The sequence below is a fragment of the Xenopus laevis genome, chromosome 4S, assembly GCF_017654675.1.
Source record: "Xenopus laevis strain J_2021 chromosome 4S, Xenopus_laevis_v10.1, whole genome shotgun sequence".
Classification (NCBI taxonomy): domain Eukaryota; kingdom Metazoa; phylum Chordata; class Amphibia; order Anura; family Pipidae; genus Xenopus; species Xenopus laevis.
In genome coordinates this window covers 7642873-7660785 of record NC_054378.1, presented here as the reverse complement: position 1 = coordinate 7660785, position 17913 = coordinate 7642873, and the positions used below count along the sequence as shown (strand labels likewise).

The following is a 17913-nucleotide window of genomic DNA, read 5'->3' as shown; positions in this document are numbered from 1 at the left end:
CGAACAGGAAGTTGACCGTATTGCAGACCTATTGGAAGTGTGTGAAGTCCTCCAATACTGCGGGTGGCGCTGTGAGGGGACTGTTGCTGCTCTTTGCTCTCGGCTTTAGTGACAGGTTGTGAGTAGGACACGATGGCGAGGAGGGCGATGTGAGTACTGAGCGACGTTGTTCGCATGTTGTTCTTTTAAAGCTCCCAGCCCGGTTCTCTAACCTTAGATGTTGCTGTAATAGGGCTTTCATCGCTCTCCCACATACGAATACATATATACGGGTTAAACAGCATCTTGGGACTTGCAGTTCAATCCCACCAAGGTTAAACAGGTTGTTTGCCTTTAAAGTCACTTTAAGGACAATGTACAAAGCTGTATTTTATGACAATTTTCAATTGGTTTTCATTTTTTGTGTGGTTTTTGAGTGATTAAGCTTTTTATTCAGCAGCTCTCCAGTTTGCAGTTTCATCCATCTGGTTGCTAGGGTTCAAATTTCCCTAGCAACCATTCACTGATTCGAATAAGAGGCTGGAATAGAAAGAGGAGTAATAGAAAGCAATAATGACACACGTGGGGCCTTACGGAGCATTTGTTTCTTTTAGATGGGGCCAGTGACCTAGAAAACTGCACGGTTTTGTTTTTTAAAACCCACACCCAACCCGTACCCGTAACTTCACAAAATGTTACCCGACCCGCTCCCCGGGGTTTGTTGCCTGGACCGGAAGTGACATCACGTTGACAGGAAATGACATCACAGCGAGCGGTTTTATATGGCACCTGTTGGGTAAAAATGTTATCCCCCAACCAAAGGTGTGGGCTAATAGAGCTGCATTCCGGTTGGGGATAACAGTCGTTTATTTAATAAAAAAATTCCCCCCGCCAGCGATACACATGCGACTCCGGTCACTCGCATTCACATAATGAAAAGCTGCCCCAAATCGCTCATTATGCGAGTGACGTCATATTTGCGTTATGCGCACGTGAGTGACCGGATATGGCTGCTCACACCGGGAGTGTAGCGCTGGCGGGGGGCATTTTTTTATTAAAAAAATGAAGATTAATCCGCCTAAGTGCCAATCATATTGTGGGTACCCAAACCGATGATGGGCTCTACAGCGACTAGGGTTGCCAACCGGACGTTATTTTACCAGCCTAGCCTGTAAAACAACTGCCAGGGCTGCTATTATAAATAGGGATGCCCCAAATCCACTATTTTGGATTCGGCCGAACCTCCGAATCCTTTGCGAAAGATTCAGCCGAATACCGAATCCTAATTAGCATATGCAAATTAGGGGTGGGAAGGGAACAACATTTTTTACTTCCTGGTTTTCTTAAAAAAGTCACATCATTTCCCTCCCTGACCCTAATTTGCAAATTAGGATTCTGTTCAGCCGGGCAGACGGATTCGGCTGAATCCAAATCCTGCTGAAAAAGACCGAATCCTGGATTCGGTGCATCCCTAATTACAAATTTACCGGCAATGTAGTTGCACAGAAAGCCCCTTTTGTTCCTGCACCAGCTGGTAAAAACTTTTGAGAAAAGGTGGTAACCCTATCAGTGCCCCCCCCCCCCCATTTGAAAGCTGGAAATAGTCAGAAGAAGGCAAAAAAAAAATTCAAAAAGTATATAAAAGAAAAAATGAATACCGGTTTGTTTAGAATTAGGCAATAGCAAAAGTAAATGTAAAGGTGAATCACTCCTTTACGAAACAGGGTCCTGCATTCTCTCTGCAAGTTGTGTGGGTGATTGTGGGCAATTTGGTTCAACAGACAACAACCCACCAGAGAATATAAATTCTGGTTTGTCATGGTGGTATGCTCTGGCCGCATCACCATGAACAATATCAAGAGTAGTGTAATTGTCGCTTCTGTAGCAATGAATCGCACTAACGCTTCTGATACACAATTGTCTGGTGTGCCAGCAGAAAGCTTCCTTCCTAATTGTGCCCTTTTACTTTTTTTATCCCTCAGCTATCCGCTGTACCAGCTGGGTAACCCACAGCTCCGTGTATTCAGAACCAACTTTCATATGACTTTAGTGAGGCCTGGCAAAGAGCAGCCACCGGACACTGTGCAATTCCGAATCCCTCTGGAGTGAGTATGACACTGTGACTGGTTCTCTTTACTGTTTCACAAAAGGGTCACGGAAAGACCAGTAGGACGGGGGCCAATTTGTTAGGCAGCACCCCAGTGAATCTAATCACTAACCTGTGACACTAGGGCCCATTGATCAGATCACAAAGTTGGACATACAGGTGACTGGAGGGAGGAGAGCATCAACATACTGATGTGCTCCTCACTCCAACAGGAGTTTTAAACCTGTCTTCAATATCTGTCAGATTTTTGTCCAGATATTGGTCAGGGGAACCCATTGGAGGGCCCTATACATGGACCAATAAGCTGCCAATGTGATCTGCCGGCAGCTTTTATCAAATAGTGTTTGGCCACTTTGATATATATAGGAGCCCCTCCAAGCAGGGCTGCCATCAGGGGGTACAAGTGTACCGGGCCCTCGCCGAAGCCGTACCACCCCTCTGAAGTCCCTAACAGCCGAAGTCCTGAAGCCAAGACAATATTCGAAGCTGAAGTCCCGAAGCGGCAAAAAGACCTGAAGTCACGAAAACACCCGAAATGGAAGTCCTGAAGCGGCGAAAAGACCTGAAGTCACGATAAAGGCGAAGTTGAAATCCTGCAGCCACGAGTTCAATTCTACTAAACACCAATGTGTGTTTTTTTATTTTTTTTAATCATCTGGCCACCAATGTTTTTAACTTGTAAGGGGGGGCTTTGGTGCCAATGTTTTTTTAAAAAATAGTCTATGGGGCCCCAATTTTTTTAACTTGTAAGGTGGGCCCTGGCACCAATGTTTTTTTATAACGTGTGTGTATGTGGGTTACCTTTTTTAGCGCTGATGTCTGTGTGCTCTTTTAACTGCGGGATCTGGGAGTGGGGCCCCCGAAAATGTTGTTGTACGGAGCCCCGTGATTTCTAATGGAGGCCCTGCCTCTAACATTACTCTGTTTCCCATGGATTCCTTGCATACCCTTGGGCAGGAGCATATGCTCTACAGTAAACTTACTTGAGGTCTGGCCCGGACTGGCAATCTGTGGGTTCTGGCAAATGCCAGAGAGACTGCTGTAAGATGCTGTAGAAAGTCACTCTTTATAGTGGACTGGTGGGGGACTGTTTGGGCCTCTCTGTACTTGGAATGTCAGGGCGTATTTTGACTACCAGTCCAGACCTGTCTGAGGTCATGTATCCACACTGGGCCACAACCCATATTAACCAATCAAATTATTGCTTTCATTTTCTCCCTGCAGGTGGCTGAAACAAGCTAAGCACTGACTGGTTGGTATGGTTTACTGCCAAGGTGCAATTTTCCCCAGAATTAAAAATTGAGCCTTGCTGACTTACTATAGTGTGCATGTGCTGACTCTGAGTTGTGCAGTAAATCCACGGGATCCCCCAATTCGGTGTGTTTTTAATTCATAATAATTTAGCACTCAGGTTCACTGTTGGGGGGAAGAGGGGGTAGTTCTAGCAAATTGGCCGTGCCCAGCAAATTGTTTTTTTTGTCTTGCTGTAAGGAAAATGTTTAAAGCAAGGCAACTTGTCCCACTGATCTGCTCTGCTTTACGGGGGTCTGTGACCCCACTAACATCCAGAGACAAGTCATTCAAAAAAGTTAGTGAAGAATGAAGCCTAGTTGTACCATACTAAACGTTAATTCAAAGGAAAACTTCTACTGTCTTAGTTACATTTAGAAGATATTGGAGGCAGTTTTGGCAAAAGTGATTTGTTGTGTCCTTTTGTTCAGTTCTGTAGTGTGTCCCCATCAGTACTCACTGATTAGACACAGTCCCACAATCCTGTTCAAAATGAGTGTGCTGCGGCTCTTCTGCAGTTTATTTTATTTTTTATTTTATTTTTTATTATCCCAGGATGACCAAAGTGGATGTACAGAATTACCTGCAGAGAATATACAATGCGCCTGTAGCTACTGTACGCACCCGCATTCAGTATGGTAAGTCATTGAGCTTAATGGGCATGGAAAAAATACTTATTCTTATTTTATATACTCTCTCAACATCTCTGTAGAAGGGGAGAAGAATAAGACACATCTTTAATTCTACCTCTGGGGCAACTACTAGAGCAATGCACGCCCCTTAGTACTTACTTAATAAGCACTTGCACCCCAGGCAAACTGTACTCTGCTCTTTGCTCCAAACTGAAAATCCCGAGCAAGAGCAGAGTCAGGAGGTCCTAGGGCAAAGAGTAAGGAGGGGGTCTTGATGTGGCCTGGGCTTTCCTAATTTGCTGATTGACGTGCCATTTAGGGGGCAAGTGGGTACTCCTACATGCCTTCCCCACTTGCTCCTGTTGGAGCAATTGATCAAAGTAGCGCGGGCTACTAAAGTAACCAGAAAAGGGGGGAATTCACAAAAGTGGAGATAGTTAATTTTTGCAGTTAAAGCGGTGGTAAACTGGTGTAAAATACTTTCTCCATATTCACAGACAGAAATCCGCCTAAATTCAGACTCAACAGCCACTTTTAATTTTTTAGTGAAAGAAAGGCAGTTTACAGACACTTTTATGAATTTGTCGTTTCAAACAACATAAATATGACATTTTAAACAACATTTTTAAAATGCAGTAAAGCTCAATATAACTTTCCCATGTGTCAGATCAATTCTAAAATAATCTGCTCTGCTTTGGCTCACCCAATCATTATTTCACACCTCTTGTCGGTGCCCCATTGGGGATTTATTATCATATTTATAGGGATTAGCATTTTATATACAAAAAAGGAGGGTTGTGGGTGCACTCCTAAAGCTATATAAAAATATATTTAAATACAATAATCCCCGGGCTAAAAAAAGAAAAACAGGGTTTTTTGTTACAAAGTTATGATCATAAAATTGATAAATCACCGAACCACGTCAAGGTAAACCCCATACGAAGGTCACTAACTTGTTTACCTGTGATCAAAATGTAAAAGGTCATATACCGCTCTGCTTAACAGCATTACTTAGAGTAAAAATCTCCCGGAGCTTGGTTTTAATCTGTGGACTAGATCCTCCCCCGCCACCTGCATATGCGGCTTTTGAATGAGAGACTGCCCAAACCAATGCCCATTTTTTAAAAAAAATGTGATTGTGAAGAGACTATAATAAAGGCAAAGTAAAGTTGTATATATATATAGGTGCACACTTGTGTGTGTGAGTATTGGTATAAGTACAGATGTAGCTATAGGTGTAAAAGCCTCATTAACAAAACAAAAACCGTGTATTTTATATGTAAAAAGTTTTTAACTCACACTTGCATATTTTACTTGTTATAGCCTAATGAATGAGGCAATATTAGTAATTTGAGTGAATATATTATCTAAAAGAAAAGCCTCCCAGCCATTTTTTTAGTTTTAGCAACAATTAGACACCTGACCTAAGCTAATAAAATACAAATCCCTATATTATGCAAAATAGCATTTTTTGTATTTAGACCCTTATATCTTGTTACAGAAGATGAATTACACAAATATGTAGGCAGATTTAGAAAGTCCTGGTTATCCTGAAAAAATGATGTATGATTTTCCTGGGAAAAATAAACTCCCTCCCCTGGAAATTCTAATGTGATGGCTGATTGACAGGTATAGTAAGAGCTAAAGACAAATTCAGAAAAAAATGTTGTTAAAATGTCGTATGAAAGAAAAAATCTGAAAACAATTTTGTGCGAAATTTTTATCTCATTTTTATCTCCATTTTTATTTTGTCTCTGTATCACCACTTTTGTGAATTCCCCCCATTGTGTTTGGCCACACACTAAAGACAAAAAAGAACTAAAATACCCCACGAGGGGTTCAAACCCAGGAAACATGAAAACTCGAAAAACTAACAGGAATACATAATTGCATTCTGTTGACACTTAGGGGCCCATTTACTTAGCTCGAGTGAAGGAATAGAATAAAAAAACTTCGAATTTCGAATTTTTTTTGGCTACTTCGACCATCGAATTGGCTACTTTAGTCGACCTAAAAATCGTTCGACCATTCGATAGTCGAAATACTGTCTCTTTAAAAAAAACTTTGAGCCCCTAGTTCGCCACCTAAAACCTACTGAAGTACAATGTTAGCCTATGGGGAAGGTCCCCACAGGCTTTCTAATGTTTTTTTGGTCGAAGAAAAATCGTTCGATTGATGGATTAAAATCTGATCGAACGAATAGCACTAAATCCTTCGATTTCGATATTCGAACTCGAAGGATTTAACTTGGACAGTCGAATATCGAGGGTTAATTAACCCTCGATATTCGACCCTATGTAAATCTGCCCCATAATTGCCATTGTATTAAAGGACCAGTAACATCAAATTTAAAAAGAAAAAATCGCTCGTATACATCGCAAAAAAAACACCAAGACAAATTGAACTTTAAATTCGCAAAGCCTTTATTAAGAAATAACTTGCCAAAACTCTGCTTGTGCTCCTCTTCAGAAAGCAGCCGGGCGATCCATAGTGCATCGCTCGATTTCTCCTCCCTGCCTTCCTTATAGTAGATAACCAGGGAAGAGAAATCAAGCACCGCACGATGGATCGGGGCCCTGTCTTTCTGCCTTTTCTGAAGAGGAGCAGAAGCGGAGTTTCGGTAAAGCCTTTGCGATTTTAAAGTTTCATTTGACTTCTATGTATACTAACGAATTTTTAAAACCTTTTTTTGATGTTACTGGTCCTTTAATAGGTCTGTGATCCCTGTGTTTGCCATCATGCCCTTTTTTTTCAATCTGAATACAAAATAAAATCCATAAAATGCTGTATGACTAATTACCATTTATTGTATAGGCAAACTGCATGGCTGAACATAAAACAGTTCAACTTGCAGCATGCCTTTGTATTGCTTATTACGAATTTAAAATTAACATTTGTACAGTTTTAAGGAGGCCGGCAACAGGGAATATGGGAATTATACTAATATAGGCAAAAATTAGCTCAATATTCTAATTAAATCAGACTTATTAAAGGGGTTGTCCGCCTTTAAATTAACTTTTAGTATGATGTAGAGAGTGATATTCTGAGACAATTTGCATTTGGTTTTTATTATTTGTATTTTTTGAGCTATTTAGCTTTCTGTTCAACAGCTCTCCAAATTGCTATTTCAGCAGTCGGGTTGCTAGAGTTCAAATTTCCCTAGCAACCATGCACTGATTTGAATAAGAGACTGGAATATGAATAGGAGAGGCCTGAATAGAAAGGTGATTAATATAAAGTAGCACTAACAATACATTTGCAGCCTTGCAGAGCATTTATTTTGAGATGGAGTTAGTGACCCCCCCATCTGAAAGCTGGAAAGAGTCCAAAGAAAAAGGCAAATCATTCAAAAACTATAAAAAATAAATAATGAAGACAAATTGAAAAGTTGCTTAGCATTGGCCATTCTATCACATACTCAAAGTTAACTATAAGTTAATTGAACCTTGAGTTTGACAAGTCGTCTCTTTTAAATTGAAATATAAAAAACATGGCTGTCTTTCCTGCCATTTAGGTAACAACAGGAAAAGGAACCATTTGAATCAGCGAGTAAAGCGCCCAGATTACAAGGTGGCCTATGTGCAGCTGGTAAGTACTACCTTAGCTCCTCTCACCTTTGCTTTGCATTTGATGCTCTGTGATTGGTTCTCTGGTTTTATCTGTATAATTTAGCATCAGAAACAAGAGTACCCAACCTGCTGCAGAACTCTACCAATATTACTATAATTATTTTTCCCCAATACACTGATAGTTGGGAGTAAGGATTCCATGTTTGATCTCATTTCTTCCCGACTTTATAATTGCAATTGGTTATTTATAACATTATTAGAAGGATAATTTATATTTAACAATGTTATTTGGAGAAGTCAGTCAAACTTGGGCAGGCTAAAGCCATACAAATCCATTGGAAATCTCCATGGACAAATAGTTGCCATTAGGTAAAATCTTGTTTTAATTGGAGATATTTTTACTTCAGCCACTAGTTTAATCTGATGTGACTGCTCATATAAGGACTCATATAAATATGCATTGGCAGAATATGCCAACGTGCTGACATTCTGTATATAAATATGGTACAGGTATGGGACTTGTTATCCAGAATGCTCGGGACCTGGGGTTTACCGGATAACAGATCTTTCTATAATTTGGATCTTCTTACCTTAAATCTACTAGAAAATTGTGTAAACATTAAATAAACCCAATAGGCTGGTTCTGCTTCCAATAAGGATTCATTATATCTTAGTTGGGATCAAGTACAAGCGACTGTTTTATTATTATACAGAAAAAGGAAATTATTTTTAAAAACGTGGATTATTTGGATAAAATGGAGTCTATGCCAGACAGCATTTCCGTAATTCGGTATTTGCTGTAGATGTGTGAGAGCTTTGACGTTACATAATAATAGCTGTTATTATAATCATTTATTATTTAATTACACAAAGCAAACTGACCATTAAATAAACCCAATAGGCTGGTTCTGCTTCCAATAAGGATTCATTGTATCTTAGTTGGGATCAAGTACAAGCTACTGTTTTACCGAGAAAAAAAATTGGATAATATTGGAGTCAGCCTTTCATTAATGCGGAGCTTTCTGGATAATGGGTTTCTGGTTAACAGATCCCATATCTGTACATTTATATTTTAATGCCAGTGTGCCCATATGTTGTTGCATTATGCATGCTGAGAATATTGCACACTTAGCTGCAGCAAAGCAAACAAACCCAGGGAGCAAATGCACTCCAGGAATTTTTAATTGCCACTGAGAATGTCCACAAAACGGTCACAGTGAGGCGCTGTTGCATCCTACTCTATCAAGCTTAGCCCCTGCGTTGTTACTTTAATGTGACTTGCGGTGTATCTGGTGTCAGGCAGGGAAATTCTTGGCAACATATATCCCCTGGCATAACTGAACTTTTACGTCAGGACACTTGGCTTTTTTGTTTTTGTTTCTTCACAATTTACAAGTGTTATTTATCCTTGGGCTAGAGCTGTTTACATCTAGCATTAAACTTTTCCTGTTCCAATTTGTATTGCATCTGCACGAAGCACGCTACAACTGTCTTTGTTTATCTGACAGTTGTGCATCTAGTGCATTTCAGTAGACCGGCGTATAAAAGAATCCGGATCTTCTGGCGTGATATAGCAAATCTGCAGATGGGCCAAGATTTGTGATAGACCCTGAGAGGCAGCGTTTGTATGGCCTTCCTTTTGCTGTACAGTGGTTTAGCGCAGTTTGCTCCTGTATAAAAAGGCTTTGGTAATTGCTGTGGAGAGTCCACTTAAAGGAACAGTTCAGTGTAAAAATAAAAACTGGGTAAATAGATAGGCTGTGCAAAATCAAAAATGTTTCTAATATAGTTAGTTAGCCAAAAATGTAATGTATAAACTGGATGTGTAACATAATAGCCAGAACACTACTTTTCAGCTCTCTAACTTAGTCGGCGACTATAAGGGGGGCCACATGGGACATAACTGTTCAGTGAGTTTGCAATTGATCCTCAACATTCAGCTCAGATTCAAAAGCAAACGTGTGCCCTCCCCTCAAGCCTCTGATTGGTTACTGTCTGCTAACCAATCAGTGGAAACCAAGAGAGCTGCAAAGCAGGAAGTAGTGTTCTGGCTATTATGTTACACATCCAGCCTAACTCCAGCTAACTAACTATATTAGAAACATTTTTTTATTTTGCACAGGCTATCTATTTTTCCAGTTTTTATTTTTACACTGAACAATACCTGCCCGCGCAGGGGACCTGTTAACCAGAATGCTCGGGACCTTGGGTTTTCCAGATATCGGATATTTCCATAATTTGGCTCTTCATACCTTACGCCTACTAGAAAATCATGTTCAGGATATCTAATATAGGCGTATTTGTAAATAAACTACTACATTGCTATGGGTCTGCCATTCGAGCTGCGGTAGGGTTCTAGGTAGAAGAACGTTAATAAATCCTTCCTTATCTGTAAACATGAGACACAGAATGGGAAGTGATACAAAGCTTTGTATCTCTATTTAAATAACTGAGAATATGAAATACATCTTTATTACTAGGTCCTATTTAATTTGCTCAGCATTTACAAAGGTGTAATGTGTATATTGCTCTCTTAAAGAAGAAATCAACCCGAAATTAAAAAAACCTTCCCCCCCCCCGGGCAAATGCCCCTAATTTTTTCCTCACCCCTCCTTGTAGATTCTGGCCTCGGAGTTCACGGGCGCCATCTTCTTTCTTCTGTGTTTTTCGGAAGTTTTTTTCGGAAGTCTTTTCACTGAATGTTACGAAAATTTCCAATACATTTTCAGAATTTTTTGGGACTTTAGGCGCATGCTCAGTTGTTGAATGAATGAACAACATGTCTGAACTGACCTCCCCCCAGCGACTGCTAAATTCACCCTGGATTTTTTTCTATTGGTTGACCCTTTCCTAAGATCATGTGGACCGATGCAATTTGGCACATATGGAGGTCATTTTAATTTGCCCTTTTTTTTTGTTTTCTTAAGGCGTTTGGTTACAGCTGACCTTATTTTTACTGTTGCTGTTCAAGTTGGGGGTGGATGTTTTTCTGACCGGCGATATTTCAGGAGGGCAGGTTTTAAAATGCTTTAGGGCGAGGTCTGGCAGGTCTCTGTAGGCCTGTAGTATGATCCAGTCATTTACCTCCAGGCCAGCATGTGGGTGGTCAAATTTGGCAGAGGCTTCAAATTCTATGGCGTAAACTTTGCTTAAAGGATAAGTAAACCTTTAAAATAATTGAATGTAAAATTGTTGAGGGTGCTATTCTAAGCACTTTTCGTACAATATTCAGTGTGTGTATGGTTGGAAAAAGAGCCGATCGGGCTGGACGGAAAATTTTGATCGGGCTCCTTTGAAGGCACCTGAACATCGTTCATTGTTAGTGCTGAATCGTCAGATACAAGTAGAATTCTATTGTTTCTCTAGGTATATCTGACCATTCAGCACTACACGTGTGTATTGAAACTAACAATCTTTCTCCGAAAGATCTTTTCTAAAGCTGGCCATAGATGTTGAGATTTTTTTAAAAGATCCGATCGTCATCGTGAAACCACAATTATCTCGGAACGATCGTACGAATTGTCCATCAACTAAAAAGACCAATCTGCCAGGAAAACAAAGGGGAGCTGCCTGCTTGGCCCTGGGACCGACAAAGATTTTTTAACCTAGCCGAATTTCCTGACAGATGACGGCTGAAAAATCGTAAGATGTTCGATCGTTCGAATCCCACTCACCGCACGATAATTTAGAAGGATTGGTCGGTCTTCCCTAAAATCGTTTGTTCGGCAAGAGAACAACCGATGCGTCTATGGTGACCTTAAGAAAGATCGTAATTGTTACATCTATGGCCACCTTTAGTAAAAAGCAAGATTTGGAGCAGCCGCACTCCACACAAACCCAAAAATACGTATCCTGGTGCCCAGCAATAAAGGAATCGGCCACCTCACATCAAGGGTAAGAAGAACTTCACTGGCACACAAGATTTGCGATAGCAGGGCAAGCCCTTGTAATTTTATTAATGCAGTAGTTTCTTCTTCACCTTTAGTAAAAAACCATGTCCTACTGTGACCCCATTCAGTTACATTGAGCAGGAGAAACAATAGCCTGTCAGAAAGCAGTTCCATAGTGCAGCACTGGCTCTTTTTCTTTCATGACCAGGCAAAATGACCCGAGATGGCTGCCTACAGACCAATATTTCAACTAAAAAAAATATACTTTTAGGAATGAAATTTTATTTGGTAGAGTGAATTATTTGCAGTGTAAACAGTGTAATTTAAGAATAAAAACGACACCATAAAAATCATGACAGTATCCCTTTAAGGACTGTGTGGAATGCCTGCTCTATTCTCCTTCCATCCACCACTTGCAATAGAACATTGTTATTTAGCCCACAAAAAAATGTTTTGTGAGGGTCTCTGTCCCCCTGCTGTTTTGCACTCCCTTAACCACCCGCAGAGGTGACCTCCGCTCTAGAAACCACTGCTTCTGGCTTCAGACCTTGGGCTGTTTTTCTCCAAACCCCTCTTTCTTCTGAACAACTTGACAGCGGCTCTTGCACTTCACAGCCTGGAAGTCCAATGATTTGCAACTCCAATTGACTTGGCTTTGAAAGTGATAATTAGGTTGTAAGTTGATCTGTGCTTAACCACTGACATGACTCCTGGATTGAGTTAAAGACTGTCCTGAGTCAGCTGAGTGTTTCCTGTGCTGTGTCAGGGTACTGATGTTTCCTAATTGTTTTAGTGCATTTATTTGCCTCTTCATTAGCTCCTTGTCTGCCCGCTTGCAGTCTGACGCTTCTTTTCCTTTAAAGGGCATGTAAAGGCAAAAAAATAAAATCAAATTTTTACTTTCTTTAATGAAAAAGAAACCTATCTCCAATATTCTTTAATTAAAAATATGTACTGTTTTTATAAGAAACCTGACTGTATGCAGTGAAATTCTCCCTTCATTTAATGCTGTGGATAGGAATTGTCAGACAGTCCCTAACTGCTCTGCAGGGAAACAATCATACTTATGAACAGCAGGGGGAGCCCCCGCCTTACTTCCCAGCCATGCAGAACTCAAGCAGCTTTGTTTGTTTCCCTGTAGAGCAGTCGGCGATTGTGTAGAGATTTGTATTGGATTTTATTTTTGCCTTTACATCCCCTTTACTGTTTCCAACTCCAGCTGCAGTGACAAAGATCAAGGAGCCAGATTTAAACAGATAAACTGGGATTCTCATTGAAGGGTTATTTTTCTGCAGCCACTGGTTCTGCAGAGTTGGAGAAAGTTTGTATTAAACAATACAAAAACTATAAAATCCACATTAGATTACATGACAACACAGGAGCCAGTGCAGTCTGTATATTCTGATTATTAATCAGTCTTGCTGTATCGGCTTCTGGCAGATATTATTTGACTTGTGCTGTTTTGATAATTTATGATGATCCCTAAGCAGCCCAGAACACACTGAGCATGTGCACAGTCTTGGTCTTGCAAAGATGTTTAACAAAGTTACAAGATGGTGACCCCCTGTGGCCAACATTGAAAGCATAAATATATTTGTTTGATTAGGCTTCTGATGCAGTAAGTTCATGTTTATGTTTAGTATACAAAATACAGCATTTCTAGCCTTATTCTATTCGACTTTACTTCCCCTTTAACCCGAGTTCTTGCTCCTCTGAGCCTCTATAGTGGTATTATCCAGACCTTTTTGGTTGAGGCTCCTCTTTAGTGTAAGGCCACACTGGGCGTTTTGGGGATATTTGGTAGCCTGGCGACTAATCAACTCGTCTTTGCGGCGACTAATCACCCCAAACTCCTTCCCTCAAGCTAAAATGAAAAACTGCCAGCGCTAATCACACTTGGAGGTTCGTTTTCCGAAGTTGCCTCACGAGGAAACTTCGGGCGACTTCGGAAAACGAATCGCCACGTGTGATTAGCGCCGGCAATTTTTCATTTTAGCGGCGCAGAGTGAGGGAAGGCATTTAGACGAGGCGATTAGTTGCCAGGTGACCAAATCTCCCCAAAAGGCCCAGTGTGGCCTTACCCTTAAGGTCTAAAATTTGACTGGGTCCTCCTCCTTTCATTCCTTTGTTGATCAAGTCCTCAAACGTTATATCAATCAATATCCCCCATTGACAGCCCAAGTATATCATCAGCTTATACTGGTATGGGATCCGTTATCCGGAAACCCATTATCCAGAAAGTTCCAAATTACGGAAAGGCTGTCTTCCATAGACTCCATTTTATCCAAATAATCCAAAATTTTAAAATGATTTCCTTTTTGTCTTGTAGTAATAAAACTGTACCTTGTACTTTATCCCAACTAAAATGTAATTAATCCTTATTGGAAGCAACACCAGCCTGTTGGATTAATTTAAAGGGATACTGTCATTGGAAAAAAAAACATTTTTCCAAACGCATCGGTTAATAGTATTGCTCCTGCAGAATTCTGCACTGAAATCCATTTCTTAATGAATATCAAAATTACGGAAAGCCCCAGTTCCCGAGCATTCTGGATAACCAGTCCCATACTTGTACTCACTTTATCATTCTTGCTTTCATAACATAAAACTGTGAGATTCCACCTTTTGGGAAAGGACAAGTCAAGAAATGTTAGTTCTTTAAAGAGGAAACACAATTGATTTGAGCCTTGAAATTAATGGGGCATATAGATACAATATAAAAAAAAAAAAAAACTTAAAAAAAAAAGATGTCGGGAAGAAAAATACAGTATTATTTATATAACTATGATAGAGAAAGTGTTAAATACCACAAGCTTATAAAATGTAACCCCAATGTAGTGCTAAATGTAGACATATGGCAACCATCTGAATTCAAGGCAGACCTCTATTGTTAATGTGTAATCACAAGAAAAACACAGTATACTGAACTGAAGATGACACTTTGAAAGCATAATACACGAGTAGACTGCGGTTGTTGCTGCAATTAACCAAACAACAATATGTTTTCCCTCTCCTTTATTGCTTGCATCCGCGTGAGTGCTACCATGTTGTTCGACTCTTATTGCTGGCAACTGCTGAGACAATATTTTGATTAATTGCTGATTTGCGGGAAGGCTCGTGATAGTTGATGCACTTGCAAAGTTTCATGATTCAGTTTGTGCTCTAGTGAAGAGTAGGCAATGTCTGTTAGAAGATATTGCCTATATTATTCCCCTTAGATCACAGTCTACCAGTAGATCCCTGTCATGTTCCTGGTAGACCGCGACCTGGGGCCCCTCATCGGAGCAATAGATGGCTGGCTGGGCTGGCCTCAGAGCAGAGGAGAAGTGTCGGCTCAAAGGAGAAGGGCAGGCTGAGCTGAGGGGAAGGGACACAGAGGGAAAGGAAGGGACGGAGGAACAATCACGGAGACACAGAGGGGAAGATAGGGATGGAGGAACAATCACGGAGACACAGAGGGGAAGGTAGGGATGGAGGAACAATCACGCGACACAGAGGGGAAGGTAGGGATGGAGGAACAATCACGGAGACACAGAGGGGAAGGTAGGGATGGAGGAACAATCACGGAGACACAGAGGGGAAGAAAGGGACGGAGGGACAATCACAGAGACAAAGAGGTGAAGGAAGGGATGGAGGAACAATCACGGCGACACAGATGGGATGGAAGGGACGGAGGAACAATCATGGAGACACAGAGTGGAAGGAAGGGACAGAGCAACAGACACAGAGGGGAAGGAAGGGCTGAACAATTACGGAGACACAGAGGGGAAGGAAGTGACGGGGGAACAATCATGGCGACACAGATGGGAAGGAAGGGACAGAGGAACAATCACAGAGACACAGAGGGGAAGGAAGGGACGGAGGAACAATCATGGAGACACGTAGGTGAAGGAAGGGCTGAGCAATCATGGAGACACAGAGGGGAAGGAAGGGACGGAGGAACAATCACGGAGACACAGAGGGGAATTAAGGGACGGAGGAACAATAATGGAGACACAGAGGGGAAAGGGAGGGCAGGCTACAGGCACGGACAGGGAGGGCAAGAAAAAGAGGGCTGAGAGCAGCAAGCACAGAGGGGAAGGGAGTGTGTTCAAACATTCATAACCTGCCAAATTTTGTAAAATGAACATAGTAATTAGGGGGTGTGGCCACAAAACAGGCGTGGTTTAAAAAATTGGCGCACATTATCAAGGTAGATCTGATGGTGTCGAGTAGATCCCAGTGTAAAAAAGTCTGGGCACCCCTGCCTTAGTGTCTCCTGAAACTTGCCTATCGGGTACAGACCAGTTGATGCTTGGAAAGAGGTCCACCACTGGTGCCCAGAAGATGTGGCACAGAACATGTGCAGTGAATCAGCAGAAAAGAAGATGGGGAGCTACTGGGGCATCTTTGGAGACACAGATCTTTACTGCTAAAGGGCTGTGGTTGCCTTGGGCTGGTACAGAAGCACAAAACATCATGTACAACATTTCTAGCTACTTCTTTACTTAAGCTTTAGTTCTCCTTGAAGGGAATTTTGACAAAAAGTTTATTATCTGTTGCTTATTGGCTGTAATTCGATTTAAATTGAGTATTGACCGTCTCTCATTGAGTGAGAACCTTTTGGGTTTGAGGTTTCAGATTTGCCGTTAAGCACAATACAAAAGCACAATGTAAATATTCCAAATATTCCTTAATTGTAAGGCATGATAGAGATAAGGAACAGTAATTACCTTTGCAAAACAAATAAAAGCCAACACTAAGGAGCTTGGGGACATTCTATCAGGCTTAGTTCATGGAATATTTTGACGTTAGTCATGCCAGTTAGCCCACTAGGCCTGAGAAAAAGGCATTTTTCATTGTCCTTTGGGGTTACAGGTCTGGAGTATGGAAATTCTCCAGTTTTCACACTGTAAAAAGCCTACCCCGTAGTTCACTTTCCCACAAGTCCCTCAATGTCCAAGGAACATTTTCCAGGCCATTAAGAAGCTATTTGATGAACCATCAGATAAATCTAGGAAATGAGCCACAGGAGAGCTTTATAGACATACATATTCCACATATATCTGTGCTGGAAATTTCCACTAGGCTACTAATCAGTGACAAGTTAATAATCTGGCTGACCAGTAAAAAGTGTTGCTTTTCTCTTTCGCAAACACTGAGAGGCACATTTATAAAAGGTCTAATTTTTTATTCATTTTTAAAAACTCCCATGAATTCGACCAATCGAAATGTATTTAGAAAAATAAAAAATTTTAAACTCCGATGAATGGAATCGACCTGAATTTTAAAAAACTCGATTCAAGTTTTGTCTCCAAAGAAAATTTGAATGTCAGGAAGGCTGCAGACAACTCAAAATTGATCCCTGGACCCCTCCCACTTAAACAGCAATTCGGCAGGTTTTAGGGGGCGAATAGTCAAATTCAAGTTCTGAGGGTCTGGCCACACGGGCAGATTCGGGGAGATTAATCGGCAGGCGACAAATCTCCTCTTCTTTGCGGCAATTAATCTCCCCGATCTGCCTTCCGCCTTCGTTTTCCGAAGTCACCCGTAATTGCCTCATGAGGAAACTTTGGGCGACTTCGGAAAACAGTGCTCAGAGTGACTGCCCCCAGGCATTTTTCATTTTAGCCGGCGGAAAGCAGATCAGGGAGATTAGCTGATGCGAAGAAGAGGAGATTTGTTGCCTTGCGTCTAATCTCCCCGAATCTGCCCATGTGGCCATACCCTTAAAGGGCTACAGTATGAGTATTGTGTGGGTTCCTGACTAGGTTTCCTTCCCCTTTAAGTAGCCATGGTTGCTGAGGAAACTTCGTCTGAAACAAAGCTCTTTAGTCTGCGTTAGTGTTGTAATGTTGGGGTACCCATCTGACACTCCCATCTCTCTCTTTAGGGCCAAGGACAGACTTTCCAGTTCCCCGAGCTGTTCCCTCAAAAGGACGAGACTCCAGAATCTGGTTCTTTTGATGAGGTTCAGATGGAGTTTATGGAGAACGAGAAGCAGAGACAGAAGAACGATCCACGTCGGGGGGGACTCAATGACTGGTTTGGACTTTAGACTTTTGGATTTGAACCAGAAGCTGAAATCTTGGGGGGATTTACACTTAAGACAAAGGTTCCCTGATCCCACCAGGCCAAGATGACCATGTATAAAGCAGCCCGTTGGACTTCTCTGTCTTGAACAATATATGCATGGACCCAATCCCAATGGATTTGCGGAAAATTGTTCTCTAACCTACATAGAACATTTCTGAGTTGATCAACAGTGGACTTTAACAACCCAATCGCATTAGTTCATTAGCAAGAGATCTTGTACACAGATTACTTCCCATTATAGAGATTGGGAATAACAGAACGTAGGGAAAAATCAAAGTCGGAAATTCTAAATAAATTCATTTGTTTTTTGGTTTTCTTAATAACATGGGGTGTTTATTCTTTATCACGACTGTGTAGAAGGCCGCACAAAC

At 41.2% G+C, this 17913-nt stretch overlaps 1 protein-coding gene across 1 annotated transcript; it reads left to right on the top strand.

Annotated features, from left to right (window-relative positions):
- Positions 1–12: 12 nt before the first annotated feature.
- Positions 13–17865, top strand: mrpl23.S (mitochondrial ribosomal protein L23 S homeolog). Its single transcript, XM_018259760.2, has 5 exons — positions 13–149; positions 1962–2084; positions 3932–4014; positions 7523–7596; positions 17340–17865. Exons 1-5 carry the CDS (start codon positions 133–135, stop codon positions 17502–17504), a joined length of 462 nt encoding a protein of 153 aa, XP_018115249.1. The 5' UTR covers positions 13–132; the 3' UTR covers positions 17505–17865.
- The last annotated feature ends 48 nt before the right edge of the window (positions 17866–17913 follow it).

Coding starts and splice junctions, on each gene's coding strand:
- mrpl23.S (XM_018259760.2), top strand. Junction 4,015..7,522: donor ACGCACCCGCATTCAGTATG/GTAAGTCATTGA, acceptor CCTGCCATTTAG/GTAACAACAGGAAAAGGAAC. Junction 7,597..17,339: donor AGGTGGCCTATGTGCAGCTG/GTAAGTACTACC, acceptor CTCTCTCTTTAG/GGCCAAGGACAGACTTTCCA.